Source organism: Histomonas meleagridis, assembly GCF_020186115.1.
Source record: "Histomonas meleagridis strain 2922-C6/04-10x chromosome Unknown scaffold_61, whole genome shotgun sequence".
NCBI lineage: Eukaryota > Parabasalia > Tritrichomonadida > Dientamoebidae > Histomonas > Histomonas meleagridis.
Genome location: NW_027150931.1, coordinates 3,282,615 through 3,293,686, shown reverse-complemented (window position 1 = coordinate 3,293,686; position 11,072 = coordinate 3,282,615). Strand labels below are relative to the sequence as shown.

At 31.5% G+C, this 11,072-nt stretch overlaps 3 protein-coding genes across 3 annotated transcripts; 1 reads left to right on the top strand and 2 right to left on the bottom strand.

Moving 5' to 3' along the window:
• Nucleotides 1-1,207: 1,207 nt before the first annotated feature.
• GO595_011017 (fimbrin) lies at nt 1,208-3,053 on the top strand (the record flags this gene model as incomplete). Its single annotated transcript, XM_067913761.1, has 2 exons — nt 1,208-1,738; nt 1,815-3,053. 2 exons carry the CDS (start codon nt 1,208-1,210, stop codon nt 3,051-3,053), a joined length of 1,770 nt encoding a protein of 589 aa, XP_067769755.1.
• A 2,657-nt stretch (nt 3,054-5,710) lies between these two features.
• On the bottom strand, nt 5,711-7,324 carry GO595_011016 (RasGEF domain containing protein; the record flags this gene model as incomplete). The annotated part of the gene is made up of 1 exon (XM_067913760.1): nt 5,711-7,324. The coding sequence occupies one exon, from the start codon at nt 7,322-7,324 to the stop codon at nt 5,711-5,713; it is 1,614 nt and encodes a 537-aa protein (XP_067769754.1).
• A 1,633-nt stretch (nt 7,325-8,957) lies between these two features.
• GO595_011015 (centrosomal protein of 76 kDa) lies at nt 8,958-10,595 on the bottom strand (the record flags this gene model as incomplete). The annotated part of the gene is made up of 1 exon (XM_067913759.1): nt 8,958-10,595. One exon carries the CDS (start codon nt 10,593-10,595, stop codon nt 8,958-8,960), a length of 1,638 nt encoding a protein of 545 aa, XP_067769753.1.
• Between the last annotated feature and the right edge of the window lie 477 nt (nt 10,596-11,072).

The window sequence follows — 11,072 nt, the reverse complement described above, 5'->3', positions numbered from 1 at the left end:
CTAACATAATAATATTATAAAAGAAAATTTAAATATCTTGAGTTTTTAATATTAAAATTATTTCTTATAATGTTAAAAAGAAATAAAATGGAAAATAAAAATTAAATGTGTTCGAACATGGAAATCTTCGTACATGTGATAGGACAGCTCAAGATGATAAATATTCTCATGATGTAGTGTGATAAATTCTTTCTTTTTATGTGTTCCATTATTTTCCATTCCACAAAATTCATTGGTTTTTTGTGAAGAATCAGATACTTCCTTGGGATAAGTATTTTATTTTTTTTTTATGGTTTAACGCATACAATATTGCATTATTTTCATTGGTATTCACACAACTTTAAAGATTGTTAAAAAGGATCAATTTCACAACCACACAACACAACATTTAAAGAAATTATAGTTTTATTTAAAATTTATTTTGATATTATGAAATTTCAAAATAAAATTTGGAAATTGTTTAAATTATTTGCAACAGCACTTATGTTTGCATCTTACAAAGGTCATATAGATATATTTAATTTACTTCTTGAACAAGAAGGAATTGATATTAATGCTAAAGATATTTATGAATAATATTTAATTTTTATTTTAATAATTTTATATTTAAAAATAATATTTGTAATATATTTTAAATATCTCAAACAGCGCCTATGTGGGCATCTGTAAGTGATTATATAGAAATCGTTAAATTACTTCTTGAACAATTCATAAGTATTTGTTATAACATATGTTAAATAGTAATATTTAGGAACAGTCATTGAAAGGCATTTAAGATCAAATTGTTTGAGAACCACTTTTACTTCCTTCAACGATCTCAATTTTGGTATCTTTATAATGAAAGATAACAAAATACATTGTACATTACCAAAATTTTTATAGATATTTTTAAGTTTATGTGTTGATTGATTCTGTGATTATTAAAAAGTGTCATTTTCCCGGTTTTTACCATTTTTGTATGATTTTACTGAAAAATGTGCCATTTTGTTAATAACCGGGCGATAATCTTTTGAACATAAATTCTTTCTCATTATTAACATATATAAGCTATCAGATTCTATTTTTATATTTTATATTGATATTTATTGATTATTTCATAATATTTCATAATAATATGAAAATTATAAAAGAAAATTTGTATTTTGCTTTCATATCACAAACCGCCAACTTAGGACATTTTGCCTCGGACAAAATCACTTCACTTTTCATGCCTGTTAACGCAAACGAGTATATCCCAAAGTACCCACAACTCACACCTGATGAAATTCTCATGTATTCCCAGCACTTCAACAGCCTTGATGCTGATGATTCTGGAAAATTAGGAATCACCGAAATCATGGCTCTCTTCAAGTCTATCCAAGTTCCAGCTACACGTGACGAAGTTAAGAAGTACATCGAAGAAGTAGATATCGATGGTGATGGCCTTATTGACTTTGGTGAATTCCTTACAATCTTCATCAAAGAAAAGGAAAGTGGTGCATCATCCAAACTTAGTGAAGGTCTTAAGAAGCAACAAAACCTTATCAAGGCAGCTGGTGCCCGTGGTGAACACGCATATCCACAAGAAGAAGTTACTGGTTTTGTTAACTATCTTAACCAAGAACTTGGTGAAGATCCAGCCCTTCAACACATCCTCCCAATTGATCCAGAAGGTGATGCTCTCTTCACAGCCGTTCAAGATGGTATCCTTATGTGCAAGCTTGTTAACCTTGCTGCTCCAGACACAATCCATGACAAAGTTATTGCTCTTCCACCAAAACTTAACCAATACAAGATCCTTGAAAACTGCACACTTGCCATCAATTCCTGCCAAGTCCATTGGTATGTCAACAGTTAACATTGGTCCACACGATATCCGCGAAGGTGTTCCACATCTTGTTCTTGGTCTTACATGGCAACTTATCCGTGAATCACTTCTCAAGGATATCCAACTTACAGTTCACCCAGAACTTTTCCGTCTTCTTAAGCCAGGAGAAACAATCGAAGACCTCCTCAAGCTTAAGCCAGAAGAAATTCTTCTTCGTTGGTTGAACTATCACCTTGAAAATGCTGGAAGCCAACGCCGTGCAACCAACTTCACAAAGGATCTCTCCGACTCCGAAATCCTCACCACAGTTCTCAAGCAAATCGCACCAGAATGCTGCACAATGGCCCCAATGCGCGAGAGCGATCTTTCCGAACGTGCCGAATTAATGCTCCAAGAAGCCGACAAGATCGAATGCCGCAAGTTCGTTACACCACGTGAAATTGTTCGTGGCCATCCAAAGCTTAACCTTGCATTTGTTGCCAACATCTTCAACACACGTCCAGGACTTGAGCCATTATCCGAAGCAGAACTCGCACAACTCGATGAAGCATTATTCGCTGCACAAGGCACACGTATCGAACGTCAATTCTGCCTCTGGATGAACTCATGCGGCGTTGATCCGTTCGTTTCCAACCTCGCTGACGGCGTCAAGGACGGACTTGTCTTGCTCCAAATGCTTGACAAGCTCGAGCCAGGATGCGTCAACTGGAAGCAAGTCGCCACACAAAAGATGAACAAATTCAAGGCAGTGCAGAACAACGACTACGTTGTCAAGATCTGCAAGGAGACACTCGGCTTATCAGTTGTCAACATCTCCGGCGCAGATATCAATGATGGAAACACTAAGTTGATCTTAGCCGTCATGTGGCAAATGATGAGATACGACTACTTGAAGACATTCAAGAAGCTCGGCGGCGGCGCTAAGATCAAGGATGAGCAAATCGTCGCATGGGCCAACGAGAAGACAGCCGGAAAGTGCGAAATCAAGTCGTTCAAGGACGACGCAATCTCCGACTCTAAGCCAATCTTGACACTCATCGACGTCCTCAAGCCAGAGACAGTCGACTGGTCAATCTACGACAGTTCAGGCGAACCAGAGATGATGGCACGTAACGCCAAGTACGTGTTGTCAATGGTACGTAAGTTCGGTGGCACAGTTTACGCACTCCCAGAAGATATCGTTGAACATGTTCCTGAAATGGTTATGACTGTTTACGCATCATTGATGGCTATTGCTGAACAGTAAGTAAACAATTGAATGAATTTGAAAAGTGATTTTGAAATTTATAACGTGCGACATGTAAACTAAAGAAGTAATTTAATTACAATAACTGGAAAGTGAACATGGCTTATTGGGTACACATGGAGTACATTCAAAATAATAGAAATGATTCAACGATTGAAGTTAATATTTGCAAAAAAGTTCAGATAAATATACTGGAACAAGAAGGAAAAAGCTGAATTTATAAATAATCGATTTCCCCAATTTTATGAATCTCTCTTTAAATTCCATATATAATATTTTAATATAAAATTATATAGCAATTTTCATGATAAATATATTGAAAATTTTTAAAAATATTGTTTATTAATTAAGATATTTTTGTTTAATTCTTAAATTCCATCACTTATGCTTAGACCCATTTAGATCGCGATCTTTATTATTAATCATTTATTTTTAAATTTCCATAAAGAAATTAAACATTTTTCAAAATATAAAACACATATATCTTTACTTACATTACCTTTTCTTCGAGAGATGTTGCCACGATACATCTTTCGTATTCATCGTTTGATTCCTGCGACAAGAACATATAGCACGATCCTCCATTAATTTCATCAGTTATAATGTAATCATTTCTTTCCTCACTTATTCCAATTATTTCTTCCTCGTTCAGCAGCATTTTCATTACATTTTTCGTACTCATTCCCTCCAATCTCATTTCCTTATTCTTCATTAGTGTATCAATTACGTCGAAGTTATCATTAAACTTTTTCGCGAATGAATTCACAACCTCAATCGCGTGCACATTCTTTTCGATACATCTACACAAGTCCAAACAAGAATTAATCGATTCGAAGTTTGTGTTTTGTTTTAACTTTAATATCGCGTCGAATGATTCCTTTGCGACGTTAGACTTAAAACAAGTTTTCGATTTTACCTTTTCGATGATATGATCAAATGCCAAAGGTATTAATTGAGAGAACACTTCGATTGGAGACATTCTTTCCAAATAATCCAATGCAAGTTCACGTTGTAATTCTTCATCGAGTTGAAAGTTCGAATTTTTGAGAGAAAATATTTTTTCGGATAATTTTAAGTCAACGTTTAAACTTTCGGAAAATTCTTTTGCTGTTTTATATTTTAATGTTTCGTTGTTATATTGCTTGATTTTACATCCAGTGTTTTCATCATTCGAAGCTTCATATAGTTGGATAAGTGTTTGGAAGTCATCAAATGATATACAAAGTTCTTTTTGATTACTATTACAATAATTTATAACTTCAAGTTTCTGCTGAATAAGACATTTTCCAAAATTTGGTTTCGTGGATTCGATCGTTGGAATGTTTAAATGTTTTTCAGAATACTTTCGCATCTCGCAACAAAATTGCATCCAGAGTTCAGAAAAATATAATTCGCTTTTGAGTTTGATGCACTTTATAATGAATAATAAAAGAATCGATTTTTGTGTTCCGTTTTGGAAAAGTTTGGAAATTGTGGTTGAGCAGGTGTTAATAATGTCAATGTCAGCGCACCGTTGGAATGAATTTTGATTGGAAATTTGTTGGAAATGTTTAAGAAATGCATGAAGAAGTGTACGATGTGAACATTTAAGAGAAAAATTTGCTTTGAGAAAAGTGATGTTACTGTTCAATGGAAGTGAATACTGTGGAGGAAAATGAGAAAATATTTGGATCTGGTGTACTGGATCAGTGGAAATTATGCAATAAAATTTATTGATAATATGTTCGGTAGAAAAATCACATATTGTGGAGTAATAACGCTTGCTAATGATTGGATGTGTGGACGTAGAAAAGGTAGTGGAAAAAAGATTAAGTGCGTTTTTGGATATATGATAATTAAGTGGCAAATCCCAGAGAGTATGGCTATTATAATGGATGTACGTGTTTTTGTTATGAAGAATTCCTATAAATGTTTTTGTGAATTTAGGAGGAATTCTAATAAAAATTGGATATAGAAAATCAATTGATTGGATAATGGATGATACAGTAGAATACAAATCACTTGGATCTTCGTTTTTAACGCCAGTTATCAAAACAAAAGAAGTTGTTATATGGAACATATAGCGGATGGTATTATAACATGAAATAAATGGATTGTTGTAAAACTTCACTTGCTGGTTTTTGTTGTAGTTAATTGGGTAATAGCGTATTTTGTATTTTTCTTTATTTAGAAAAAAAATATCACTTTTTTTAATTAATGATGATTTTTCAAATTTTAATAAAATCTGCTCAACAGACTTCATTGACTCTTCTAAACTTGTTTGAACAGAATAATCATTCCATGTGTCGTTTAGTGATATTTTTTCGAACAGCATTTTTTGTAAAGTATTAAAAATATCGGTTATGTTACGATTTTTTTTCTTTCCGATACGAGAATTTGAGATAATTTCCACTGGAAACTCTCGTAAAAGTGATCTGTTTAACGTACTTCTGTTCATTTACTTTTTTATCTAGCGGTTATTCGTACAAAAAGTGTAAAAGTGACTATGTAAATGCTTATCGGCAGACTCAAATGTGGCAAAAGTTCCAAAGCAATAAACCATTCAATTACATGTAAATTTTGTCAAAATTTGATAAACTTTTTCACTACTAATCCGTTTACTAAAAAGGTGAAATTTCATTCGTTTTCTATTATTTACTTTATCTATAAATCTATATTCATTTCTTTGCCTCTCTTTGCATAGATATTCTCATTAGCGTTTCATTCTTTATTTCGTTTGGTATCTTTGTTATTATTTCTTGTATCTTTGGATGAGATTGAAATGGATATGTACAAGATTGAAACTCGGACATTTTTACGAGGACTTTTACGGCTTCATTACACTTGTGTAGGTTTATCATCCCATTTATGATGTCAGGACTCATCTCATGAATATAAATCAGATCTCGTTGAAAGCATCCCACAAAAGGAATGCATGGTTGTTGTACTGTTGTAAGCGCATTTCGATAGTTTCCATAGTTGTCGTCATTACTACATAGAGCTATTGCTTGTTCGAAAAATGTTTTTCTTTTCGATTTTGATTTAAGAGATAACTCAACTGTTTCCTTAAGGCGTTTGATAGCCGGGTGTTGAAGTCCGGTAATAACACTAAACAATGCGTGGAAATTATTAAGGCGACGACAATATTTGCAAACATCAATCCAAAATGAATGAATTTCTGCGCGCTCTCGAGTCTCTTCATAAGAAAGGATTGAAACTACAACAATAGTTGAGAAGGAATCAAAGTGATTTATAAGTTTTTTGAAATTTGAATTATTAGAATAATTCATTTTTGAACCCCAAATGGAAGACAAGATTTCTCCTGGTTCAATAGCTCTGTAAAAAGATGAGTGAAGTAGTGTAACTTGACGAGCAAGTTCTTCAGGAGGAATATTTACAATAATCCAATCTCGTTCTGGAGTTTTGGGGAGTTTCATTGGTGGTGGGTCAACGTCGCGATATACAATTGAACGTTGGCGTTCACCACGAAGCCTCTTTAAGGCATTTTGAATAATTTGGTGCTGGACTGCAAGCGACTTGTTATCTGAAATCGCATCAAGGAACTTGTCAAACGATAAAATCATCGGATCTGTGAAGTGTGATTGGAACGACGACATCCATTTAGACATTATTCTAATAATACGGTTCTGAACAAGAGAAAGATAACTTTTGTCTTTGATATTAGAATCTGGATGATGAATGTTGATGAAAAAACGTAGATATAAAGCAGCAAGAACTTTCTTTGGTTCGGAATAAGATGGAAATGAAATAAGAAAATTGTTCTGGAAATCAACATCTGTTTTATTGGGATCTGTTAAAGCAATTATGAGTTGAGTGAAAGTAGCACTAATTATAGTATTATCTGAGTCAAATGAAATTTCAGGTGGATAAGGAAATGCTTGTGTGTTGATAGGAAGGAGTTCATCAAGTTCTTTTTGTGTGACATTAAATGAATCTATAATTGTTAATAATTTGTCCTTAAATAATAATATACCAATTTGGCTATCTCCTGATGAATCATCTGATGTTTTGTTTGAGATAATTGGAAGGATTGTTTGATGAGATGGAGGAGTTAAAATAGAAATTTCCGATTCTGAATAATTCGAGGAGGGAATTGTTACACTTTTCCGACTTCCGGAGTGCCTCTTTTTCTTTTTATGACATGTGATTTTTGTGTCTTTCTTTTTTGTTATTGCATTAGATCTAGCTCTGGTTTTAATTGCTGCTTCTGGCTTGACGTCATTTTCGATATTAAATATTTGGACTGTAGGTTCCTGAAATCTTGTGTCCATCCTATAAAAAACCGCTTTGTAAACTTATCGAAATTGTATTGTACTGAAAATATGTGATAGATGAAATTATCAATACACCATCAAAATTGATTATTTTGATACATGTGTCTATATTTATTTATTATATCATGAAGATAAAATAAATTCTTTGTTAATTCTTATAAAAAAATTATATCATAGAGATATTCATGTTTTCTTTCTTCTCACAAAACTTAATGAGATTTGAATGAAATAAATGATCATAAAATACACTTTTTTGATTCAATATTTTTGAAATATATTATAGGAACGCTAAAACTTTACAATTAATCAAAAGTTTGAGAAGAACGTTCATAAAACCATCAAAACTAACTTCACAAAAACGTGAAAACTTCTCAAAAATTTGCGTACTGATTAACACGAAAAAAATTTGCCAAAAAAAATCTATTTAACCATTATCGAAGCTTCTATCCATGCTATTTTTCATAAAGTCCATTCTATAAAGAAGTTAATTCTTCATTTGATTTCCTTTCGTTGTTTTGAAAAACTTTTTTTTGTTCCATGTGTAAAAACATCTTTAACAGGCTCTTGTCCATCAAGCCAAACCATCCAAATTCGAATCCCGAAGTATCTAAATAAAGAATGAACTAGATTTCTAAAATCAACATATTTTTCTGCTGAAAAATAAACGGTTAACTTTTTTTCATCAAACTGAAGTTCAGTTGATGTAATTTTCATTTGTAAATTTAATTCATCTGCTTTCATTTGACATATTTCTTTAGCTTGGATTTCTTTTTCTCTTTGGCTTTTGATCTTTAATATTTCTGCTTGTGTTGCTTTTCTGAGTATGGTTTTAGCATTATTTATATCTCTTTTGGATGGAATAATATCAATGCTTATAATTTGACCAATATCATAACCTCTATCAGCTTCTGTTAAAACAATATCACCAATGTTAAGCTGTAACTTACTTCCATTAACAAAAACTTTTATTTTGTTTTGATGACATTTAATAAGGACATATTGTTTTATGTCGATGATAAAGATGTTTTCTTTTTGCATAAAAATTTGTGATACATTATCTCCATCACTTAGTTGTCTATGAATAATATTGGATACATTTTTATTCATTAAAGATAAATGAAACCTATTATTATCAGTAATCATATCACGTATTGAAGAAGGTAATAAATCTGTTTCAAGAGGAAGTTGAGGATCTTCATTTTCATCAATATAGAAGTTCCAAGAAAGATCCATCAACGAAATAAAATCACTATATTGTTAAAATAACAATTTCACACTTGAAAACTCAAAGCGTAAATGCTTTATGGTTTTCAATTGATAATTTTGGGGAACTATCAAATTTTGTTTTTTATTTTAATCATACTTTTGAAAGAAAGTAACATTAAAAAAATAGTAATTTCAACTCCTTTGAAAATGTATATAATTTATTAATTTTTGATTGCTTTAGATTGAACATTTCGTCAATTATTTTTTGTGGATCTTCCAATTCATCGAAATTTTATATAACTTTCAAAAATAAAAAGCAGATATTCACAAAAAAGAAAAATAAGTTTAAATCTCTTAACAAATCAAACATATAACAATATTTTTATATAACATAAAAAGAAAACAATTTTTAAATACAAATATTTCATTTTGTAGATTTTTCGGTATGTAATGGAGAAACTGAATCTATCCCAAGTATAACCCAAGTTGCCACCGCGCCACATGGATAATAGTTACACTTAACAACAATCGCAAACATCTCATCATCATCTTTTGATCCCATAATTTCCAAACCGCATTTTGTCTTTACAATCGCCTTAAAAATGTCATTACTGTTATCACTATTAACAAATGCAGGCGCGGCTCGAAATGCATGAAATTGCTTAATAGATTTTCGAATTGCATCTGAAGCAAACGAATATATACCTAAATTACTTCCATTTATTTTTTCTTGTTCATATGAATCGACAATTGGTAAAAGTAATGAATGTAATTTTTGGTTCCATTTGGTGGTTAATCCAACAGATGTGCGATGTAATTCAATCATTCGCATTAATTGTATTTCTATTTCGCTTTCATTTCTTTTTTCAGATTCATCTGATTTAAGTTCAAATACATTAACGTCCTTTTGAACATGAAAAGTTTTCCATTTTATTGGGTTATCAATATCCCAATCAATACTTTCATCAGGACAAAGATTTACACAAATCATTTCTTCATTATATAAATAAGAAATATGTTCTGTTTCTTTTGGAATGTTTTTGCCAAAATTTCTATTGTTTACATCAAAAATAACCGGCGGCGTGAACGATAGAGAGACAGCAAATGAATGAGGTTTTGCAACTACAACAAAACTTCGTAAATTAAAACCTCTAAGAAATGATACAAGTACATTTAATTTCTCGGTTTCATCTCCAAATTTTGAACCAATAACAGCCCAATTTGGAATTATTGATGAACCTTTTGGTGAACAAATGTTATCAAATAAACAAACATAACGAAAACAATGTCCTGGCGTTATAAGCTTTCGAGAATACATTGGTGTTATGGAATTCAATAAGGATATATTTATCATTTCAATGTTGACATGTTGTTTTAATTCTCGATACCACTTGCGAAAATCTGATAAGGTTTGATTACTGCTGTTATTATCAGATATGTTTTCAAGATGTTTAATAAGTAAACGATAATCAATATTATTCAAAGTAAGTGTGTAATCAACAACACCAACAACATCTCCCTGTGAGCTAATAATATCGGAAGAACTCTCAGTTCTATTTGAAAGAATGTGATTCCAACTAATTGTAGAAAACCCAATAAAGCGACGATTTGGTGATTCTGTGGAAACAGAAATTCGAATGGGCGTTGTAAGAAGATATTCAATATTATCTGAGGGAATTGGAGAAATTATTGTTTGACCAATAATTGGATTTTGACATGCTGAAATATGTTTAACAAAATGATGCTTACCAAGGACTTCAAAATCAAAACAAAAATATGTAGAAGTAATACCACTGAAATCATCAAATGAAGATCCCTTAGTAAATTCAACCCGAAGTGATGGAATGGATGTTGATTCATTTGTATTAGATATTGGCATGCGATTTGATGGCTTTGGGTTTGGTTGAAATAAAGAAGGCATTTGATTTTCTTTTTGAGGAGAATTATTTGTATAAAGATATTTAGATAAAAATTCACGAATATATTCATGAGGATCTTTCTGTTTAAAGAATTCACGTATTCTTATTTTCGATTCGTCATCAATGTTACAATCAAGTTGCATTGAGAGTACGTTTAATTTTTTTTCTTTGCAAAACTCTTTTTTTTCTTTATCTTTCGTATAAAAAACAATCATAAATTGCTTATAAAAACATTTATTTATCTTACTTACAATACTTCTTTAGCTCATCATCATAATTTTTGCATTTATAGCATTTGCCACTTCAGTTATTTCATCGTTATTAAAAGAATTTAATAATTCTAAATCCAACTCGAACGATGCTTTATCTCCGCATTCTTTAGCATCTTCAGGATAATTATCAAAGAAAAAATCAATTGTTCTTAAACACATTAACACATTTTCTGTAGGAAGTTCACAAACAATATCCATTAAAACCATTACAACTTCATGAGTTATATCCATTTGAAGTGCACTTAAGAAGTCATTAAAATGATTACAGAATATTTCGCAAGCAACTACTTTTTTCTGAAAGTTTCCACTATTTACCACACCCATTAATTCGTGAGACAAATAACCCAA